Below are 24,783 nucleotides of genomic sequence, written 5' to 3' on the forward strand. Positions count from 1 at the left end.
GTCTATATCTTTCGTCAAAATCTTTTGTCCTGGACACTGGGTTCAATGTAGGTGCATACACACTGTACAATTTTTTTGACCAATTTGGTTGAAAGACATTTCCATTGAACCCAGTGTCCTGGACGAAAGATGTTGACAAAAGATATTGTCAACAAACAAACGATGAATGATGATGCGCATACCCTCAAGATTGTTCGTCAACTGTGCATGCAGCTCAATTTGGATATCTTTCAAAAAGAGCCTATAAACTGTAGCTAGATCTATCTTCTTTCGTCTGACGTCAATATATTTCGTCAACATCTTTAGTCCAGGACACTGGGTTCAATGGAAATGTCTTTCAACCAAATTGGTCAAAAAAATTGTACAGTGTGTATGCACCCTAAATGTATTTTAACCATATCGGTCAAAAAAATTGTACAGTGTGTATGCACCTTTAAGGTGCATACACACTGTACAATTTTTTTGACCAATTTCGTTGAAAGACATTTCCATTGAACCCAATGTCCTGGACGAAAGATGTTGACGAAAGATATTGACGACAGACGAAAGACGAAAGATCTAGCTACAATTTGTAGGCTCTTTTGGAAAGATATCCAAATTGAGCTGAATGCACAGTTGACGAACAATCTTGATGAACAACTGGCGGGTATGCACATCATCATTCGTCAGTCGTCAACATCTTTAGTCCAGGACACTGGGTTCAATGGAAATGTATTTCAACAAAATTGGTCAAAACAATTGTACAGTGTGTATGCGCCTTTAGAACTAAAAGCAGAACACAGGAGTCAACATTCACATTTTCAACTAAATCTAGAGATGAGTATCAAGCTGTAATAAAGTGTTTTCTTTTGCCACTTTAAGAACAAACCATCCCAAAAACATACATCAAATGTAACTTTACTATTGACTAGCAACTCAGTAGGCTCCGTTAAGAATACAAGAAATGGTGTCCAAATAATTATATAAATAAATCTGCCAATATAATCAGCAATGTTGGAAATATATTAATCATTTTAACTCTCTCTTAGGTGCGTTACAGTGACCTGAAACGTGGAGATATTTCGTAATGGCGCCCCTGATATCGCGGTTTCTCAAGGTGTAAATGAGAGGATTGAATAACGGGGTCACCAGGGTGTACAGTAAAGATAGACCCTTGTTTGCATTAACGGAATTGTGGCTTGGCGGGACTATATAAATAGTTGCTAGGACTCCATAGTACATACAGACGAAGGTAAGGTGGGAGCTGCAGGTGGAGAAGGCTTTCTGTCTACCAGTGCTGGAGGGTATCCTCAAAACGGTATGCACGATGGAGACGTAGGTGGCTATTATACACATGAATGGACTAATTACAACAGGAAAAGATTCTAGAAAAATCACCAATTTCACAGATGCTGTATCCGAGCAGGAAAGCTCTAACACAGGAGTAATATCACAGTAGAAATGATTAATTGCATTGAGGCCACAGAATTGCAATTTGCTTAAGAAAATGTACACAACAAGTGACATTGCGAAGCCCGTCAGCCAGCAGAAGGTGGCGATCTGAAGTTGATGCGTGAAGGTCATGATGAGGGCATAGTGTAATGGCCTACAGATGGCCACATAGCGATCAAAGGACATGGCTGCCAGCAGCAGGCACTGGGACCCGGTTGGCACACTCAATAAATACAACTGAAGTATACATCGGGCGACTGATACCTTTCCGCCCCCTGCCAGTATCAGCCACAGCATGTTGGGCACAATGTTACTGGTGAAGAGGATCTCCGACAGGGACAACTGGCTGAGAAAGAAGTACATGGGGGAGTGGAGGGTCTGGTTGAGGACCACCAAGACAATGACACAGATATTTGCCGACAAGGCCGTTACATGAATGCCCAGAAAGAAGATGAAAAGCAAAATCCTGAGATTATGGAGGTTTCCGAATCCCAAGAGGAGAAATTCTGTCACCACAGTGCCATTCATTTCCTGAAGGCCAGAAGGTCTTTCTATATGACCCATTATCACCGCTGACAGCATGGACAGTTCCTTGTAGCCTGAAATAATTGATGTATCTCTGGGCATATATGCTGATTCTAGCAGTCTTCCTTCTTAGCGTGAACCAAGGAGTGTACCCTTTGGCAATTGCATAAGAGAGTACTAGGGGCCACAGCAAAATGGCAAAGTTCCCCACTCCTGCAGGGACCTACTTGGTTCTGGCTTATGCCAAAACAGCGCTGAATACTGGAAAGCAAAAATAGCATCTTTATTCATCAACAAATAATTTAAAAAACACAAAAATATTTACATACATCAGAGCTTAAAACAAGCTGATTAGTAGTTTGCTAATTTATTTCCAAATCTCATATACATATCCATATGACATCTTATAGTTCAACAGATTTTTGCCAAGGCCCAAGTGCAGTACAGGGAAATGGAGTATGTATGTAGTGGAAGACAAGTATAAAAGATTGATAAATTAGCTAGTTTTATTTTAGTTATGAAGGAGGAGTAGTATTGCCAGAAGGTCAGGCTCCTATGTTCTCTTTAACCCTTACCAGGAATCCTTGGCTATTATCATTGCTCTTTAATCCTGATCAGGAATCCTTGGTTATTACCATTGCTCTTCAGCTCTTGCCAGGAATTCTTGGCTATTATCACTGCTCTTTAATCCTTGGTTTTTACCATTGCTCTTCAGCCCTTGGCAGGAATCCTTGGCTATTAACATTGCTCTTCAACCCTTGCCACAAACCCTTGGCTATTGTATTAACAATGCATTATTTTCTTGCAAAACATGTGATGTTGCAATGTATTAAAGCAATAAGCAATAAAAATGTTTGTATTTGCAAGAAAGAACATCCTGAAAACCCCCCAAAAAAAAAAAAAAAAAAAAAAAAACATAGTCTAAGACGTGGTGCAAGATAGAATTGTGCTTGGGCACTCAAACCCATGCTTGTGTTGTATAGTAAAAGGACATTCACAGATTAAGATACCAATCTCTTTAGTGACAGTGACTTCCACTTTTGTGGCTTGTGTGCTTGGTTTGTTTAGACCCTCGCTAAACAATATTTTTGGAAGCCATACCTCTGGTCATTAATGAAGATGTTGATGATGAGGGTGTTGGCAGTGGAGATTGTATGTGCTGGTCCACTCCAGAACATACAATCAGGAAACTGATACTATACTGCTTGGCATTATTCTATAAATTATAATTTTTTATATACATTTAATGCATTTGCTGCAAATGCTGTAACGGGGGAGGAAGTGTCTAAATGGTTAAATTCCCTACCTCTATTAAATCTAGTCGTGCAAATGGAACAGGTGCCTTCACAAGTTAGGAATTAGGTCAAAATAATTATACATCCAAGAGATGTTTTCTTTGGTCTCAGCCTAAGGAATCAAATATAGTTTTTTATTACCATGAGCCAGTACTGCTGCCAATGGTGGCTGACTTATGTAAACAAAATCATCAACATCCTCAATATTGTTTGATAGGACACTAATGTCCCTCACCTCCTGTTGCCCTTCCACATTGACATCCTCAATTTCTGTGATTTCACGATGTTTACTTCTAGTGCAGAAAGGGTGGAAGGAAGTTTCTCTAGGAGTACAAGGTCAGACTCCAACATCAACCCTAGCATTACTCGCAGTCCCATTGATATATAGGGGGCCATTGGTGATGTCAAGGAGGGTTTGCTAAAATGGTGGCATCTCTGAGAAACATTTTGAAGGTGTGTAAAGGCCTGGGTCTGAGTATTCTGACAAAGATTTAATAGCTTCTGCAGAGTGATTAAACTAAATATTCTGAGTAACTTGTGGGTTACCTAAATTCTCCAAGTCCAGCAGATTTTTTTTTTTTGCTGAGTCACAGAAGAACATCAGAGAAGCCAGGAGATGTCCATTTACACAAGTTCACTGAAGTGACTGCGTGACCTGCCTCTATCTCTGAGTCAGCCTCTGTGTTAGTTGGGAAGAAGAATAACGGGAGTTTGGTGAGTAGTTTGTGGTTCTGGAAAGTCACAGTAGCACCATAGAGTAACTTATCTGCATGGCTTTAGGACAGGCATGCCCAACGTTGGCCCTCCAGATGTTTTGAAACTACACATCCCAGCATGCTTTGCAATAATTTTTGCATTCTCTAATAGCAAAACTGTGGCAAAGCATGCTGGGATGTGTAGTTTCACAACATCTGGAGGGCCAACGTTGGACATGCCTGCTTTAGTACTTGTTTAACTGCCTCATATTCCCTTCTGGTCTCTATCTCGCTAATGCTCATTGTATTACCAGTAGAAGGAACACATGTATTATATAACATGAAATTCTTGAGAAATACAATAACAGATCAATTTACTAATACATTCCCACCTTAGGAAGCTGATGAAAGGTAACAAGCATACCCAACATCACTAGTAATAAAGGCAAATACCACAGCTTCATACATAACACTCTCACCTGACATAGTAACTGCTTCTAGGACCCACGTAGAGAGACGTGACACCAGATCCGATACTTTATATCCTGGCACCGTGCACTCCAGGGGATGTAACCCTCACGTCTACAGATAGATGCTGATAATTGGCTATTGTCAGGGGGCAGACTAGTGACTGCTAATTACTCTTAGGACTCTAATTAAAAGAAAACTTGTTGTGTTGCCAGCCATACAGAGGACGTCTTTATATAATTGTACAGTAATAAATTGAAATTGCCTAAAAGTACTCAATGCAAAAAGTCATTGTCTTGAGTGGCCTGCTCTGAGGTTCATGGCCTCTGCTGCTTCTGCAGCCATTACCGTGTCCATGTGGTTCTGCTATACAGGTGTTTCCCTCCGGACCCCGTACTGGGTGCGGCCATGACAGTCTGAGTCTGCTGAGCACGCTAGATTACATGTGATTGTTTTTCCATATGGGAGCCAATGGGTTTGTTTTCTTCATGTGGGGCCAATGTATGTTTTTTTTCCTGTGGAGGTCTGATGGTATGCCTTGCCAATTTTACAATCTTGTTTGGCGTGCCACCAGTTGAAAAAGGCTGAAAATCACTGATATGTAGAAAGCAAACCAGTGGAGGGAGGGGTGTGCCAGTTACACATATATAAACATACTGGGTGATTCATCGTGCCCTACGGGCACTCTCCACACCGTCGTGAGGGGATTCACCCCCTTAATCTGTGAATGCCTGTACTGCGTGAAATTATTTTTGTGAGGCAGGGGCGGTTTGTGAAATACTGCGTTGGTGGGAGGGGCGGATGTGGTGTTTTCACAGGTGGATGTGGTGGTGGGGGGTGTGGGTGCGGCTGCAGGTCAAGGGTGGCAAGGTTGATTGGGAGTGGTGGCTTCTGTGGGTTGGTGGCAGTATCTGTGCATGTGCTGTGGGTGGGCAGATGCAGTGTTGGTTTGATTGGGTGTGGGGGTACTGCGGGTCGAGGGAGTGCTGTGGGTGGTGCATAAGTACCATGGGTGGGGGGGGGGGGGAGGGTGTGCTGTTGGTGATTGAGTTGCAAGGGTTATAGGCGATATTAATGAACTGGGTGCATGGCAGGTGCTGGGTATGGGGTTCTGGCCATGGTGTGTGGCCACAAGTTAGACATGACATGAGGGGAGTAATGACTCCCTCTGTCAGTGTGTAGTAATACCCCCATATACTAGAGAAACCATCAGAACCGGTGGTCGATATATTGGGAGGCCAGGGGGGATTTCTAGATACTCGGAACCCCCTCTTGCGTGTGCGGCTGAGAGACGTGCTGGAGGCAACAGTGGGCTATCTGTTGTATAATTGGCCAGCATAGCCCAGCACAGGGAAGAGGAGGCGGCAGAGGATACCTGCCACCGCAGGCAGTTTCTGTCACTGTTAGTTTGTGGGCAGGGTCAGAGGCACCGATAGGCTATTAGCCTATGACTCCGCCCAGCGTTATACACAGTCACAGAGTGTGTGATCTGGCCAAATATATAAGAGATATACAAGAATGTATGTAACGGATGTGTCAGCTGCAGGTCCCCGGGAATTAGCAGCTCTGTGTGTACAACATGCGTTGTGCAGTGCCAGGGACTCAGCATTCAGGCGTAACTTCTATGCCAACCCCCAGATTACCATATGCCAGATTTCAGTGAAGTCTGGACTTTGAAGGAAGGAGTGTGAAAAGAAATGCGGAGGCACATGGTGGCTGCAATAGATCTGGGAACCTGCAGGCAGCACATGGTTTAAAATTTTGAATGTATATTTTTATCTACCAGCTCCCCCCCCACACCCATTTTAAAAAGATTAAAAAGATAACACAGTAGGGAGAAGGACCCTACAGGTATGACAGGGGGAGAGCATGGAGCAGAAATGGCTGGCTTTGATTAAGAAGTTTGTCACAAACTTCAGAGCCTGTGAGGTGGAGAGTCTGGCAGAGGAAGAGAATTCCAGAGGTAAGGTGCAGCACAAGCACAATGTTGGAGTCTAGAAGAGGAAGCATGCCTAGACTTTAGTCTTCATACCATCCCACATCACAGGTGGCTAAATAAGTTGGGAATCCCCCTGCTAACCGCAGCAGGGAATAGACACTGCATTATTGTCACTTCCCAGAGACTGGGGCTAGGAGCTCAGCCTCACAGGAGTATTGCCATAGCAGGACCCACCCCTTTATTGGGCACTCACAAACGTCCCTCTACCACTGTAAGCTAAAGATGGCCATGGAGGATTGCTTCCCAGGTCTTTTATTTAAAACTGATTTGCTCAGGGGCCAGCAGAACACAGTCACCAGGCAATGTGTCCCAAACACATGGGGGAGAAGAAAAAAAAAAAAAAACCTATACAGTATATCTAGTTATGCTAAAAGTTCAATGAGGGAAACCATCTAGTTCTCCCAATCAATGAACAGATTATTCTACTTCAGTTAGAAAACATCAATAAGCAGGACACTTGGGGGGGGGGGGGAGGATATATAAAAGTAAATTGTATTTGTCATACTTAAGGTCAGTTGTTTAGCGAGTGACAGGATTTGCTAATGTTGGTCCACATATTTTATGATTGGAAGCCACCAGCACTGGTTTTTGCCTATTACCATTGACCATAAATAATTTTGAATTGGTTCTAGATCAAGCCAGGGCACCCCTTCAGGCGTTCCAAGGCACCCCAGGGTAATAGATAATACAGACACCAGACATAAGGATTTCTGCATAGCCTTTTATTTCTCTGTGGCCTGTACACCGGCATGTCTTCTCATGATGCGTCTTACAGTCAGAGCAAAAAAGCCAAGTAACACAACCAGACTGACAGACACAATGACCACCAGCACCCACTGTTCCCAGTCCTCGTGGCCTGCCGAGATTCTGGAAGCCTGAACATAATCTGCCCTAACCAGCAGCGGTCCCAACGTCACGGATCCACGTTCTTCTCCCACAGGTCCATCTGCAGGAGAGCATAGATTTTAATAGATCAGTTTGTCTCGGAGGGGACGGGCATCAAGGAGAGGTCATGTCACACAATATTAAAAAAGCCTTATTCTAGTATAAAGGCGACAACAAAATCCCTGTTCAAGGAGAGGATCTAAAAACCTGGTTCTAGATAACTAAAATTGAGCATTTGAGATTCTCACTAGCAGCGGCCAAGATCATGCCAAGCTGCAGAGCCAGCCTCCTGCCCAAGGTCAATGAATACCCTGCTATCCTGGGCATAGAGCCAGTCTACACAAGGGATACAGTAACCATCTGGGGTACCATTTATTGATACAACTGAAAACCTACTGAGGAACCATTGATTGTCACCAACTAGCACTCACCCCCTACAGCAGTGGTTCCCAACCCTGGTCCTCAAGTGCCCCCACATTTTCCAGGTCACCCAGCAGGTGCACTCATTCATACACATTTTAAAAGATCCACAGGTGGAGCTAATTATGTCACCTGTGATTCTGTGACCTGGAAAACGTGCACTGTTAGGGGTACTTGAGGACCAGGGTTGGGAACCACTGCCCTACAGTATAGTCAGGTAGACTTTGACCTCATCTGGAGCCTTTCAAAATAGCCTCAAACCCCCTTAAATTTACACTGATTAGAAGCATTTCATCATTGATCTTCCCTTCCTTAGCCACTTAGAAGTATTACCGGTAACATTTGCTGCTGTTATATCGGCTACGTAACCCTGCTCAGGAGAGGGAACTAGCCAACTCCTTTTACAGATTGTGGGGGTCTACATACCAAGCATTGGGGAGATAAAATGGTAAAGTACCAGCACCAAACTGTCATGTTACAGATTGAAAGAGGAACAGGAACTGGTTCTATAAGGTTTGATCATTGCAATTTCCAAGACATGAGCCTACTATATGACAGAAGGATCCAGGCAGCTAGATCCATATCACGAATGTCCATTACTCACCAGCTATTTCTCTTTTGCCAACTCGGTTTGGAATCCCACGGACAGGTCCTAGTCTCCGGCTTTGACCGACACAGCTTCCGGAACTACAGCACTGGCAGATTGTACTGGGACCATCCACAGCTGTCCAGCTGTGGAGATAAACAGGAGCAATGATTAGCATGTTCACAATCAGCACAGCAATAGTTCCAACAGGTCTGGAGATATGCTGGGGAGGGGGCTAGGACTGCATGCCTGTAGTGCCATGCAGCATATATAAAATGCAGGTTACCATGCTAAGCATACAGACAAAGCAGTTATGATAAATGCTAGAATCAGAGTGTGCACTATTTTGTGCAGTCCTGCAGAAACTTGTGTTATGGATAACAAGGACCCCTCTGGACATGGTTGATTACCACTTTTTTGGCCAAACGTGCCGAGAACCTTTGTTATACTCCACGTTAGTAGTAGGTTCTTAACGTTCACACTTGTAAGTCTATATAGATCAGTGGTTCCCAACTTCAGTTCTTAAGTACCCCCTCCCCTAAAGCTCACATTTTCCAGGTCTCAACCGGTGGATTTTTTTAAACGGGTCTTTAATGAGTACACATACCGGGTGAACTCAAAACACATGAACTGTTGGGAGGTACTTGAGGACCAAGGTTGGGAAACACTGACCTACGAGAGAGTAGGTTGGCCTGGACCCTCCTTGTGGAAGTTACTTAGATAAATCATGGTAACACTGCACAAGATTAGAAGGACTGGAGGCTTTTAGGGACATAATTTACTGGGAAAGCCTGAAAAAGAATTATGAGAATCTGATTTCAGTCAAGACCAAAACTATCCTCCTCATATTCCTTGCCTGCTGTATAGCTGTTGCAGTAGGACATACTCACCTGCTGGTTGTCTTCACATAGGAACAGGCCTTGTTCATGGCATCTGGGACCTGACTGGCTGCAGCAGCTCTGAGATTACACGTGATATAGATCTGGAGAAGGAAAGGATGTAGGACAGAGATAAGACTATAGGCCCAAGTTTATACAGCCACCAGCATAATAGCATCTACCATACTAGTACAGTAACAAAGGCCAGTCCTCACCAGAGACAAGTCTATCCCAGTGAACCGGAAAGCGTCAACAGTGAACTGGAGCTGGTTTTGCTGGGGCCTTGGGGATATGAAGGCAGAAGAGGAATCTTGTAGCTCTCCATCAACCAGGCACCTATGGAAAATAATGGTTATACTGTTCGGGCTGATCTGATGCTCCCACCTTCTGGGTATTACATATAACATACCCATTGTTGGTAATGATGGCATAATTAGGGGTGGACTGGATATCAGGAGACAGAGTGGCCACACAGCTATCCACAAAAAGCATCATAGGGACGTGGTTCTGAATGTCCACAGAGGCCTCTATGTAGAGTATGTCCCCCAGCTGGAAGACGGAGGAAGATCTGGGAGCGCTCCAGTCAGCTGTAAGGGAACCACAGGATTAGAAGAGACCAGACCTTGGACCATCACACCCTACCTCACTTACCAGCCATCAGCTGCAGGGAGAAGGACAACCTCTCTTCTGAGGACACAGTGGTGCTGAACGGAACCCATGTTGGCTTGATGGCCTCACTGCTCACATTAGCATTTCTGCACAAGACAAACCCACCAGCAGTGGTCCAGCATTATACAGAATCGAAGTCACGTTTCTTCTATCATGGCATCATTGACTGTAACCCTGGTGGATTTACACTAAACATCTGCCAAAAATCTATATTTGGATGCTAGACCCTACATCCAATATGTGGTGCACCAGGGGTTCCTGCACAAGATTTGTTTTACAGACAAGACCCCTGGCGTACAGAAGGAGCCACCTAATGCACCTCACCACCTACTCCCTTTAATGTGCGATAAAGTGGAGGTGTAAGATACATGGATAAACAATGAGAAGTTTCCATAGAAACAAGCCAAGCACCCAAAATGATCCTTCATGCAATCTTAATACACCACTGTCCCCTCCCTTATAGAAAGGGCCTGCTCTTCATATATCCTCTAATCGTGGGCCAAAGCCGCGGTGGCTGGCCACTCATTAAGCTCGGGTAATAGTGACTATCGGTCGCTGGTGTAAACTCACCGGGGGTAGAAACACTGGATGGGAACCACAGCAGGATTGGTCCTGGTGATGGGGACACCAACGGGAGAGGTTGGTCTGTAGGTCAGGACGCTGGTGTAGATCAGCCAGTCTGCCGTCATCTGTAGGACAAAGCAGAGACATCAACCAGTCTGCAGACACCAGGAGTCACTACCAGCCTGGTTAAAGGGATAGACTTTAGAAGTAGCATTACCAGTCAACTGGGACAGGACATGACGGCCAGATAGCTCAGAAGCTGAATTATGGTGGAGAAGGTTCAGCTCCTGACCGTAGACCATGCATAGATATGTTACTAAACCCCCACTTATCCTGTGTCTGGAACGGGATATGGTCATTAGGTCGACATGGGGTTTCTAATTTTTTTTTGAGCCGACAGGCGGTAGTTCATGTCCTACCATCCACTAGGGCATGGTGGGAGAATAAAATAGTGTGCCGAGCGTAGCGAGGGGACGTGGTGCTAGGTTTCTGTGTACATGTCGACTGTTGACACTCAGGACAAAACTGAACACCATGTCGACCTAATGATCCACAACCGTCTCAGCCGTCAGTCTGTCTGAGACACATCAACAGCTCAGGGATCAGTGCATGGCTTCAGCACAAATAGCCAAATCAAAACCGAGATACTAAGCAAGTCATCGGTTCATAAGCTATCCTGAAATCTGCACTGCCAAGTACCTGTAGGTCTCAATATAGCTCCTACTTACCATACTAAGGGGCCCCGTCAGTATGGATCTAGGCAGGATGTTGGGCTGGATACAAGAAGGCACAGCAGCTCTGCGATGTGCGATTATTGCTGTCAGAGCAGCCAGTACAGTACTCTACAGCCATTTTTTTAGATTATCCAGAATGCTTTGCATTCTGGATATTGGTCAGGCCGGACCACACCCAGCACAGTAACCTAGCGGTCAGTGTGAGGGTCTCTATACTAAGAAACAAGACAGAGGGAAAGATGTACTAAGCCGTGACAGAGTGGAGAGTGATAAAGCCTCAAATCAGCTCCTACTGGACATTTTTCAAACCCAGCCTGTAACATGGATGTTAGAAGCTGATTGGCTGGAGGTTTAACACTCCATTTTGTCACTTTTTAAGCTTAGTACATCTGGCCCAGACCTGCCCACTATAACAGTATTGCTGCAGAACACAAGACATTGCCAGGAGTCATCAGTACAGGGAGACAGGATCGGTGGGGGTTACAGGTGTGCAGAGCCTATGACCTACAGGTGCTATATAAATACATTACACCAACACAGCACACTGCCCGGTTACACTGCAGCCTTACCTGTAGTCCATTCCCACAATCCTGGAGACCAATCTGGAAGACCACACTGGTACTGGTGCTCTGGGGGCCAGGAGCGCAGGATTGGGGCCCCAGGCTCAGGTCTGAGGCCTTCACCAGCTTCCCATTTCCATACAGGTCCCTCATCACGGTCACCACCATTGTGTCCTTACCACACTGCAGACTGATGGGAGAGCTCCGGGGTGCTGGCTGGGGTATGGTCAGCTGTCTAGACTGAGCAGCCCCCCCATCATTCCTATCCAGGGACCCCAGGCCAGACACCTGCCGTGTACCCCACCTGGGGGACCAAATCCCAGACTCCTGTCCAAGCACAGGCAGAGCACCCACCACAGGAGACCCTCTAGCAGACCCCCTCGCAGGAGACTGGTGATCCCTCAACCAACTGCCCGGCTGGTGCCTAGCCAAGACCCGCTCCCTGGCACTGACCAATCCTGAGCCATAAACCAGGGCCACCAGCAACAGCCACCTAAACCTCATACACAGCCCCATTCTGCCTGCAGGACACACAGCACAATGTCAGGAGAGCAGGGATCAGCCCTATATACCCCTCCCCCAGCTGCTAATACCCCACCTGGGGCAGATCACACTCACCTGAGCTCTCCTCCCACCATGTGCAGTCACCTAACGAGGATACACACAATACATATATGAAACAAGGAAGGTAAACATTGTATGACTGGGCATTATGGGACTTGTAGTTCCCCAACAGCCTGTGAGCTATATGTTACACACTGTATATCTGCTTTGCAGCAATTCAACCGGGATTACGGTCACTAGGTCTACAAGCATTAGGTCGACACCGCTAGGTCAACATGCATGAAGGTCGACATGACTGAACATCGACATGCAGGAAGGTCGACATGACTGAAGGTCAACTTGAGTTAGGTCGACATGGGGAAGGTTGACAATAAAAAGGTCGACATGGGGTTTTTCTTTTTAGCCGACGTGCCGCCGGTATTTCATGCCCTACCATCCACTAGGGCGTGGTGGGAGAATAAAATAGCGTGCCGAGCGCAGCGAGAGGACGCTGTGCTACGTTTCAGTGTCCATATTGACTGTGTCGACATTCGGGAGAAAAAAAAGGTGAAAAACCCTGTGTCGACTGTTTGACTGTCGACCTTCTTCATGTCAAGCTAATGCTTGTGTTGACCTAATGACCCTATCAACCTAACCCATGTCAACCTTCAGTGATGTTGACCTTCCTGCTTGTCGACATTCAGTCATGTCGACCTTCCTGCTTGTCGATATTCAGTCATGTCGACCTTCATGCATATCGACCTAGTGGTGTCGACCTAATGCTTGTCGACCTTGTTCGTGTCTATCCAATGATCCATACCCAAAAAAAGGTTGGCAGGCTTTAAGTCGACACTGTGAAAAGGTTGAAGCAAATGGTTGTTATGAAAATTGTCAACATGTAAAGGGTTGACATGTTTTTCATGATTATTTTATTTAAACCGACTTGTTCCTACTTTAGAGTTAGATTATAAGAGTGTACCGAACCATGCCATGGGGTGCAGCACACAAAAACGGCAAATCTCATGTCGACCTTTTTCATGTGTCAATCATTTTCACATTGGATCCCACTGTCTCATCAGACTCCGAAAACTTGTACCCCTTGATGATGGCATTGGACACCTCTGTAATATTCATGGAGACCAGAGCTACCGGCATAAGGACCAGACGTTCTCCTCAGGGTTCTCCATCTCCCCTGTACATGTCACCTCTACCGGCATCAGGACCAGACGTTCTCCACAGGGTTCTCCATCTCCGCTGTACATGTCGCCTCCACCGGCATCAGGACCAGACGTTCTCCATCTCCCCTGTACATGTCACCTCTACCGGCATCAGGACCAGACGTTCTCCTCAGGGTTCTCCATCTCCCCTGTACATGTCACCTCTACCGGCATCAGGACCAGACGTTCTCCTCAGGGTTCTCCATCTCCCCTGTACATGTCACCTCTACCGGCATCAGGACCAGACGTTCTCCTCAGGGTTCTCCATCTCCCCTGTACATGTCACCTCTACCGGCATCAGGACCAGACGTTCTCCTTAGGGTTCTCCATCTCCCCTTTACATGTCACCTCTACCGGCATCAGGACCAGACGTTCTTCTTTGGGTTCTCCATCTCCCCTGTACATGTCACCTCTACCGGCATCAGGACCAGACGTTCTCCTCAGGGTTCTCCATCTCCCCTGTACTTGTCGCCTCCACCGGCATCAGGACCAGACGTTCTCCATCTCCCCTGTACATGTCACCTCTACCGGCATCAGGACCAGACGTTCTCCTCAGGGTTCTCCATCTTCCCTGTACATGTCACCTCTACCGGCATCAGGACCAGACGTTCTCCTCAGGGTTCTCCATCTCCCCTGTACATGTCACCTCTACCGGCATCAGGACCAGACGTTCTCTTCAGGGTACTCCATCTCCCCTGTACATGTCACCTCTACCGGCATCATGATCAGACATTCTCCTCAGGGTTCTCCATCTCCCCTGTACATTTCACCTCTACCGGCATCAGGACCAGACGTTCTCCTCAGGGTTTTCCAAGTTAAAGATTATAAATTAATGGTTTTGGTGGACTTCTGTGAACGGTTATCTGACCCAGGTAATGAAGGGCCTCCGTGAAGAATGAATCTGATGGGGTGGAGTATAAGGAGTTGATGTATGAAGCAGTAAAATAGTGGGGAAGTTGCGTATTGGAATCCATCACCTTCTACAGCACATTTTGTAGAAAGCACTTGATAACTGCTACCTCAGACCTCAATGGTTGCTATTGGCAACGTCTCCACTCTTTTTCATGGATTCATACATTAACTGGAGCTGTTCCTAAGTGTGCCACATGATCTAGAGCTGTCCACACCAGTTCTACATCTACCACCAGTTCTACATCTACCACCAGTTCTACATCGACCACCAATTCAACTGATATTCACTCATTTTTTTCATGTGAGGGCCAATGTATTTTATTTTTGTTACCTGTGGGGACCAGTGTGATTGTTTTTTCATATGGGGGCCAATAGGTTTATTTATTTTTCCAGTGGAGGCCATGGTTTTTGTCCCTCTGGGGGTCTGACGATATGCCTTGCCTTGGAACATTTATTTGAGATCTATGTTGGGTTTGGGGTCTTTCAGTCACCACCGTGCAAGTTCGGGCAGGGGGGTGGGATGTAGCAACCAACTTCTAGGTTTGTGAGCGGGAGTCCCTCTGCCTGCCATGGGGCATGCTGGGAGAGACTGGGCAGGATCCCTGACACAGCAGGATGCGGTAATAAGTCTCTATAGGGTATCCAGACATGATAGGATCACTGTGGTACGATATGTCGTTTCCAGGCAATTCAGATATTCAGTCGCTGTCCTGCTCTTTTTAGGGCCATAAAGACAGAGATGTAAAAAGAACTGTGTGGGGGTGTAACAAGAACTGTGTGGGGGTGTAACAAGAACTGGGTGGGGGTGTAACAAGAACTGGGTGGGGGTGTAACAAGAAATGGGTGGGGATGTAACAAGAACTGGGTGGGGGTGTAACAAGAACTGGGTGGGGGTGTAACAAGAACTGGGTGGGGGTGTAACAAGAACTGTGTGGGGGTGTAACAAGAACTGGGTGGGGGTGTAACAAGAACTGGGTGGGGGTGTAACAAGAACTGGGTGGGGGTGTAACAAGAACTGGGTGGGGGTGTAACAAAAACTGGGTGGGGGTGTAACAAGAACTGTATGGGTCCCATAGCTACTTTTTGATAGCCTCCCAGAGCCATAGCTATAGAGGGTGCAACTGCTATGGGGCCCGGGCGCATGGGGGCAATGACAACCTAGCAAGCGATCCCACTGCTCCCCTTAAAATGTATAAAAAATGTACAATTTGACATCTGTCTGCCTATGCATTCTGTCCATCCATTTATCTTCCTGTCCATGCCCCTTGCGGTGCTCTATTCATCAGCCTGTCTGTCAATGCCCCCCATCCCTCATCCAGCTGTCTGTCCGTCCATGCCCCATCTATCTGTCCATCCATGCCCTCCTGTGCATCTATGCCCCCATATGGTACTCATTCTTGTCCATAAATACCCCCTGTCCACCTGTTTATCTATGCCCCAGTACGGTGTTCTGTTCATCCATCTGTCTGTCGGTATCCGGACTGATCATAGATGGACTCGTCATAGACAGTCATATGGTCGACACTCAAATGGTCGACAGGGTCAATTGGTAGACAGTCAGAAGGTTGACAGGGTCAAAAGGTCGACAGGGTTTAAAGGTCAACAGGCAATAGATCAACATGGTGAAAAGGTTGACATGAAAAATGTCGACATGCAGTTTTTTACAAAAATTTTCAGCTGACATGCGCCAGCATTCGGTATTTCATGCCCTACCATCCACTAGGGCGTGGAGGGAGAATATAATAGTGTGCTGAGCGCAGCGAGCCATGCGAAGGGATGTGGTACACTTAGCCAGTGTCCATGTCGACCTATGTCGACAAAGACACCCCAAAAACATTAAAAACTAATGTCGACCTTTTTCAAATGTCGACCTTTTGGATGTTGACCTTTTGACCAAGTTGACCATTTTGATGTCGACCTTTTAACCATGTTCACCTTTTGACCCTGTCGACCTTTAAACCCTGTCGACGATTAGTGGTCGACCATATGATTGTAGACCTAGACACTGTAGATGATTTCTACCATAACCCTGTCTGTCTGTCTGCTCTGCTCTGTCTACGTACCCCCATCATGTAGGTGAGGTAGTGTTTCTCCTGCGCACTTACCCCCTCTCTCCCCTTTGACACTCTCTAATCCAGTCTCTCTGACACGGTCTCTCTCTGAGACTGTCTCTCTACTTAATTCAGTCTCTCACTGACACGGTCTCTCTCTCTGAGACTGTCTCTCTCCTTAAGACTGTCTCTCAGTGACACGGTCTCTCCCCCTCTGTCTCTGACACTCTCTCTCTCTTTAATACAGTCTCTCACTGACACTGTCTCTCTCCTTAATACGGTCTCTCACTGACACGGTCTCTCCCCCTCTCTCTCTCTGAAACTGTCTCTCTCCTTAATCAGAATCAGAATCAGAATCAGAATCAACTTTATTGGCCAGGTGTGCTTGCGCACACTCGGAATTTGTTTTGGATATATAGTGCAGCATCAAGCAGGGATGAGGGGGGAGGGGGGGGGGGGGCATTACATAGGTTACATTTACACAATTTGCAGGGACAGTACAGAAACACACAGAGAATATATACCCGCCAAGCTGCACAGCGCCTAGGCAGCCATCAGCGGCGCCACTGGTCGCTGCAGCAGCCAGGTAGGTGACAATATAAGCAGGGACAGTAACAGTGTCACACAGAGAACATATACCCACCAGGCTGCACAGCGCCTAGGCAGCCATCAGCGGCGCCACTGGTCGCTGCGGCAGCCAGGTAGGTGACAATATAAGCAGGGACAGTATAGTATCACACAGAGAACATATACCCGCCAAGCTGCGCAGCGCCTAGGCACCGCACAGCCAGGTAGGTGACAATATAAGCAGGGACATTACAGTATCGCACAGAACATATACCCGCCAAGCTGCACAGCGCCTAGGCAGCCATCAGCGGCGCCACTGGTCGCTACAGCAGCCGGGTGGTAACACTATGAGCAAAGATACACAGTACAATTTTCACACAGGGGAAACACAGGGGACACAGGGGGTTACATATGCTGAGTGCACAAATCCTAGGCAGCCATTTGCGGCGCCAGCTTCCTGTAGGAGAACCAGGACCAGCGTGGAGAGCCAGCAGGGGGGGGGGGGAAGAGTCACCGAGGCCTGATGGAGTCAGTGGGGCCTACGAGGCCTGATGGAGTCAGTGGGGCCTAGGGCTGGAGTTGGGCCCTCCCTGGCTTGAGTACCATGGTCCAGTCATACCACCTCCCTGTTGGGGTGGGGGGGGGGGGCGACGCCGGAGGCATAAAAGTTCTTACTGAAGCTTCTGGTGCTGGGGATCAGCAGCTGGGGCCTGCGGCCTGGTCACTTGGGCCTGCGATCCGACGAGGGGGGGGGCCGCAGCTGTCTTCAAGATCATGCCGCCCGGTCCTCCCTCCTGAGCCTTGAGCCCTGAGCCGCCGGTGTCTTCCCGGGGACCAGCTCCGTGCCGCGGGTGTCTTGGCGGCGGCCGTGTACAGTGCCGCATTAACTTGCGGCGAAGTGCTGCTGTGTGTTCGTCATGCAGGGCCATGGCGGTGAGCTCGTCCCGGCCGGGAGGGTGGACACCGTGGATCGTGCCGTCGGAAGCCGTGGATCGTGCCGTCGGAAGCCGGTGGCTGCCGCCTGGTCCACCTTCCGTCACCCCCTCCGTCCTCCCCGTCCTCCCCCGTCTGCATCTCCTCGCTGCTCTGGGCTGCTCCGGGGGCCGGGGATGTAAGCTCCGGTGGATGGGAGCTCGCGTGTGTGCGACCATCCCCGACCCCGACCGGAAGTGTAATACGGTCTCTCACTGACACTGTCTCCCCCTCTCTCTCCTTAATACAGTCTCTCACTGACACAGTCTATCCCCCTCTCTTTTTGAAACTGTCTCTCTCCTTAATACCGTCTCTCACTGACACGGTCTCTCCCCCTCTCTCTCTGACACTCTCTCTCTCTTTAATACGATCTCTTACTGACACGGTCTGCCCCCTCTCTCTCTGACACTGTCTCTCTCCTTAATATGGTCTCTCACTGACACGGTCTCTCCCCTTCTCTCTCTGAAACTGTCTCACTCTGATACGGTCTCTCACTGACACAGTCTCTCTCCTTAATACGGTCTCTCACTGACACGGACTCCCCCCTTTCTCTCTGACACTGACTCTCTTTAATACGGTTTCTCACTGACACGGTCTCTCCCCCTCTCTCTCTCTCTGACACTCTCTCTCCTTAATACGGTCTCTCCCCCACTCACTCTGACACGGTCTCTCTCTCTCTCCTTAATACGGTCTCTCACTGACACGGCCCCCCATTCCTCTCTCTGACACTGTCTCTCTCTCCTTAATACGGTCTCTCCCTGACACGGTCTCTCCCCCTCTCTCTCAGCACTGTTAGGCAGAATTGCAGCGATAAGTTGGACTGTTCATAACTAGCTTTCAAAAACAACTCTCCAAAAACAATTCCTAAATGGCATGACTTGCCCCTTATGACACAAAGCTGGTTTATAGACATAAAACTCCACTTCAGGTCACCGAAAACGTTGGCAAAACTGCAGGGTGGATTAAGGTTTACTCCAATGCATCGCGGTCATTTGGAAGCAATGAGTTAAGTAAACATGGTGTCATTCAAATAATGTATCACTGCAGTACCCTGGGGTATGGGTCATTGCATTGTGTCAACCTTTCACCTGTCAACTTGCCCTTTCGACCTTCAGTGTTGACTTACCGACCTTATACCGTACTTTTACCCAAAGGCTGAAGTCCCTGCATGGAGCTGAGGCTTGCTGGTACTTTAAAGGCCCCCATACACTATGCGATTTTCATGCGAGTTTAACAGCACCAACCCCCCCCCCCCCCCCCCCCCCCCCAAAGAAAAAAGTCAGCCACCCAGGGGTGAATGAGATAACCCTAGGCAGGTGAAGCCCAGGGGGATTGAAACACAACCCGTTATTGGGAGATCCCACACCTCCAGGGTGAAAAATGTTCTGGCCAGTGGACCTTACATAAAAAGTGTCCTCCAGCGGTGGCATTACACTGTTGCCACCCGATGCTAGTTTTGCAAATAAAGGGGATCTCCACCAATCCCGCCCCCATATTTGGGAGACCAGGAATGCTGGTTACACTAGGGCCCTGGTCTTTGCTGTGTATTTTAGAACGAGGATAACCACATTAAGGTGGCAGAGTCACCAGGTCATTGCCAGAGCAGTATACTTGGACTTCCCGCTCTAGACCCATAGAATCGACTTCTGGCCACATTCACAGGACTGATGACTATCCGACCATTGTGGTCATTTATGGGCTGTGCCGTAATTCCCAACAGATATGATTGTAGCTCTTATGGCCTGCTGCTGAAGCTGGGGCATACTTGCCTACTTTCGGAAACTGGTTTCAGGGAGATTCCATACCTCACACGGTTAAAACCAGGACCTGCCACGCCAGAGGCGTGGCTACTCCGAGATGGGGGTGGGGCTACACAGAAGGTGGGTGTGGTCTCCAGTAAAGTGGGCATGGCCAAGTGCAGTGACACCCATTTTCTTCATTTTTTTCCTCTGGTGGCTGGCCACTAGCAGGCTTTGCTGGCCTGGGTGGCTCTTGTGCGGACCACAGGCAGCGGTGCTTGGCATGATTGTGCCAGGCTCCGCTGTGCTGTCCAGATGGGGATTGATTATTCTGGGGGTATTGGGAGGGCTATGCAGGGGATTGGGGGGGACTGGCGGCTAAAAGGTGAGCCTCCTGCCAGCTACCAGCCTACACATAACACACAAATACAGACAGACACAGGACAGTGTTCTCCTATACACAAACACACAATGCCAGTGTACTCACACACACTAACAGGGATCAGTACCTAACTATATACACACACATACAGGGGTCACTACCAGCCTACACACATACAGGGGTCACTACCAGCCTACACACATACACACACACACACACACACACACACACAGGGGTCACTGCCAGCCTACACACACACACACGCACATATATATACACACACAGGGGTCACTGCCAGGCTACATACACAGGGGTAACTACCAGCCTACACACACACACACACACACACAGGGGTTGCTGCCAGCCTACACACACACACACACACATTGGCCACTACCAGCCTACACACACACAGGGGCCACTACCAGCCTACACACACACACAGGGGCCACTACCAGCACACACACACACACACACACACACACACAGGGGCCACTACCAGCCCACACACACACAGGGGTCACTACCAGCCCACACACACACACACACACACACAGGGGTCACTACCAGCCTACACACACACACTCACAGTCGCCACTACCAGCCTACACACACACACTCACAGTGGCCACTACCAGCCTACACACACACACACAGGGGCCACTACCAGCCTACACACACACACACACACACACACACAGGGGCCACTACCAGCCTACACACACACACACACACACGGGTCACTGCCAGCTCTTATAGATACACCCAGGTCACCTACAGTACACACATATTGGTGTCTGTGGCAAGCTACAGTATATAAACACAAAACAACCACAGAGCTGCCTGCCTGCACACACACACACACAACAGTACCAGCCAGCTTGGAGGTAGAAATACTGGCATCATGCACTAACCTGAGAAACGAGGCTGAAGTTAGCTTCTTATTCGGCCAGCTTCTTATTCACTTCTTATTCAAGCTCCAGCTTCTTATTCACTTCTTATTCAAAGTCCAGCTTCTTATTCAGGAAAATCAGTCTTGCAAGGGTTAATGAGTATTGGGACACAAATTTGACACCTGATATCATCAGAGGGGTGTCACTTACATGTGACCCAAGTGTATTTTGCCTAGCACAACATTAATTTGGGCATGAAATATGCTGGCAAAATATGCACATGCACAATATTTAATGATTTGAATAAGTAGCTGTAGTTTTACAAGGGTTAACCAGTCTTGGGCCACAAATTTGACACCTGAAATCAACAGAGGGGTGTCATTTACATATGACCCAAGTGTATTTTGCCTGGCCCAACGCTGCTTTGGGCATGAAATACATGGGCAAAGTGGGCACATGGACCATTTTAACATATCGAAAAGGCTGCAGTTTTGCAAGGGTAAACAAGTCTTGGGCCACAAAATTTACACCTCAAATCAACAGAGGGGTGTCACTTACATATGGCCCAAGTGTATTTTGCCCGGCCCAACGCAGGTTTGGGCATGAAATACATGGGCAAATTGGGCAAATAGACATCATAATGTCTCATTTTGAATCAGTAGCTGTAGTTTTGAAAGGGTTAACGAGTCTTGGGCCACAAATTTGACACTTTAAATCAACATACGGGTGTCACTAGCATATGACCCAAGTGAATTTTGCCTGGCCCAACGCTGGTTTGGCCATCAAAAATGCAGGCAAAGTGGGCACATTCACCATTTTATCATGTATCATTTTGAATAAGTAGCTGTAGTTTTACAAGGGTTAACCAGTCTTGGGCCACAAATTTGACACCTGAAATCAACAGAGGGGTGTCATTTACATATGACCCAAGTGTATTTTGCCCGGCCCAACGCAGGTTTGGGCATGAAATACATGGGCAAAGTGGGCACATGGACCATTTTATCATATTGAAAAGGCTGCAGTTTTGCAATGGTTAAAAAGTCTTGGGCCACAAAATTTACACCGCAAATCAACAGAAGGTTGTCACTTACATATGGCCCAAGTGTATTTGACCTGGCCCAACGCTGATATGGGCATGAAATACACGGGCAAAATAGGCACATGGACATCATAATGTCTCATTTTGAATAAGTAGATGTCGTTTTGCAAGGGTTAACGAGTCTTGGGCCACAAACTTGACACCTGAAATCAAAAGACGGGTGTCACTAGCATATGATCCAAGTGAATTTTGCCTGGCCCAACGCTGGTTTGGCCATCAAAAATGCAGGCAAAGTGGGCACATTCACCATTTTATCATGTATCATTTTGAATAAGTAGCTGTAGTTTTACAAGGGTTAACCAGTCTTGGGCCACAAATTTGACACCTGAAATCAACAGAGGGGTGTCATTTACATATGACCCAAGTGTATTTTGCCTGGCCCAACGCTGCTTTGGGCATGAAATACATGGGCAAAGTGGGCACATGGACCATTTTAACATATCGAAAAGGCTGCAGTTTTGCAAGGGTAAACAAGTCTTGGGCCACAAAATTTACACCTCAAATCAACAGAGGGGTGTCACTTACATATGGCCCAAGTGTATTTTGCCCGGCCCAACGCAGGTTTGGGCATGAAATACATGGGCAAATTGGGCAAATAGACATCATAATGTCTCATTTTGAATCAGTAGCTGTAGTTTTGAAAGGGTTAACGAGTCTTGGGCCACAAATTTGACACTTTAAATCAACATACGGGTGTCACTAGCATATGACCCAAGTGAATTTTGCCTGGCCCAACGCTGGTTTGGCCATCAAAAATGCAGGCAAAGTGGGCACATTCACCATTTTATCATGTATCATTTTGAATAAGTAGCTGTAGTTTTACAAGGGTTAACCAGTCTTGGGCCACAAATTTGACACCTGAAATCAACAGAGGGGTGTCATTTACATATGACCCAAGTGTATTTTGCCCGGCCCAACGCAGGTTTGGGCATGAAATACATGGGCAAAGTGGGCACATGGACCATTTTATCATATTGAAAAGGCTGCAGTTTTGCAATGGTTAAAAAGTCTTGGGCCACAAAATTTACACCGCAAATCAACAGAAGGTTGTCACTTACATATGGCCCAAGTGTATTTGACCTGGCCCAACGCTGATATGGGCATGAAATACACGGGCAAAATAGGCACATGGACATCATAATGTCTCATTTTGAATAAGTAGATGTCGTTTTGCAAGGGTTAACGAGTCTTGGGCCACAAACTTGACACCTGAAATCAAAAGACGGGTGTCACTAGCATATGATCCAAGTGAATTTTGCCTGGCCCAACGCTGGTTTGGCCATCAAAAATGCAGGCAAAGTGGGCACATTCACCATTTTATCATGTATCATTTTGAATAAGTAGCTGTAGTTTTACAAGGGTTAACCAGTCTTGGGCCACAAATTTGACACCTGAAATCAACAGAGGGGTGTCATTTACATATGACCCAAGTGTATTTTTCCCGGCCCAACGCAGGTTTGGGCATGAAATACATGGGCAAAGTGGGCACATGGACCATTTTATCATATTGAAAAGGCTGCAGTTTTGCAATGGTTAAAAAGTCTTGGGCCACAAAATTTACACCGCAAATCAACAGAGGGGTGTCTCTTACAGATGACCCAAGTGTATTTGGCCTGGCCCAACGCTGATATGGGCATGAAATACACGGGCAAAATAGGCACATGGACATCATAATGTCTCATTTTGAATAAGTAGATGTCGTTTTGCAAGGGTTAACGAGTCTTGGGCCACAAATTTGACACCTGAAATCAACAGACGGGTTACACTAGCATATGATCCAAGTGAATTTTGCCTGGCCCAACGCTGGTTTGGCCATCAAAAATGCGGGCAAAGTGGGCACATTCACCATTTTATCATGTATCATTTTGAATAAGTAGCTGTAGTTTTACAAGGGTTAACCAGTCTTGGGCCACAAATTTGACACCTGAAATCAACAGAGGGGTGTCATTTACATATGACCCAAGTGTATTTTGCCCGGCCCAACGCAGGTTTGGGCATGAAATACATGGGCAAAGTGGGCACATGGACCATTTTATCATATTGAAAAGGCTGCAGTTTTGCAATGGTTAAAAAGTCTTGGGCCACAAAATTTACACTGCAAATCAACAGAGGGTTGTCGCTTACATATGGCCCAAGTGTATTTGGCCTGGCCCAACGCTGATATGGGCATGAAATACACGGGCAAAATAGGCACATGGACATCATAATGTCTCATTTTGAATAAGTAGATGTCGTTTTGCAAGGGTTAACGAGTCTTGGGCCACAAATTTGACACCTGAAATCAAAAGACGGGTGTCACTAGCATATGATCCAAGTGAATTTTGCCTGGCCCAACGCTGGTTTGGCCATCAAAAATGCAGGCAAAGTGGGCACATTCACCATTTTATCATGTATCATTTTGAATAAGTAGCTGTAGTTTTACAAGGGTTAACCAGTCTTGGGCCACAAATTTGACACCTAAAATCAACAGAGGGGTGTCATTTACATATGACCCAAGTGTATTTTGCCCGGCCCAACGCAGGTTTGGGCATGAAATACATGGGCAAAGTGGGCACATGGACCATTTTATCATATTGAAAAGGCTGCAGTTTTGCAATGGTTAAAAAGTCTTGGGCCACAAACTTTACACTGCAAATCAACAGAGGGTTGTCGCTTACATATGGCCCAAGTGTATTTGGCCTGGCCCAACGCTGATATGG

The 24,783-nt window shown here is 47.1% G+C and overlaps 1 protein-coding gene across 1 annotated transcript; it reads right to left on the bottom strand.

The window, feature by feature from the left end:
• Positions 1–7,120: 7,120 nt before the first annotated feature.
• LOC146075965 (zona pellucida sperm-binding protein 3-like) lies at positions 7,121–12,262 on the bottom strand. Its single transcript, XM_083185702.1, has 8 exons — positions 11,719–12,262; positions 10,422–10,540; positions 9,834–9,937; positions 9,592–9,769; positions 9,398–9,518; positions 9,195–9,286; positions 8,323–8,450; positions 7,121–7,359 (listed from the first exon to the last, which is right to left on the bottom strand). The coding sequence occupies exons 1-8, from the start codon at positions 12,223–12,225 to the stop codon at positions 7,136–7,138; spliced, it is 1,473 nt and encodes a 490-aa protein (XP_083041828.1). The 5' UTR covers positions 12,226–12,262; the 3' UTR covers positions 7,121–7,135.
• Between the last annotated feature and the right edge of the window lie 12,521 nt (positions 12,263–24,783).

Source organism: Crinia signifera, chromosome 4, assembly GCF_055691185.1.
Source record: "Crinia signifera chromosome 4, ASM5569118v1, whole genome shotgun sequence".
NCBI lineage: Eukaryota > Metazoa > Chordata > Amphibia > Anura > Myobatrachidae > Crinia > Crinia signifera.

Bases quoted from the DNA above. Each gene is read 5' to 3' on its own strand.
- LOC146075965 (XM_083185702.1), bottom strand. From the start codon at position 12,225: ATGGGGCTGTGTATGAGGTTTAGGTGGCTGTTGCTGGTGGCCCTGGTT. The intron at 9,938-10,421 runs GTGAGTTTACAC...TGTCTTGTGCAG, and splicing joins ATCCAGTGTTTCTACCCCCG to AAATGCTAATGTGAGCAGTG. The intron at 8,451-9,194 runs GTGAGTATGTCC...TTATCTCCACAG, and splicing joins TATGTGAAGACAACCAGCAG to CTGGACAGCTGTGGATGGTC.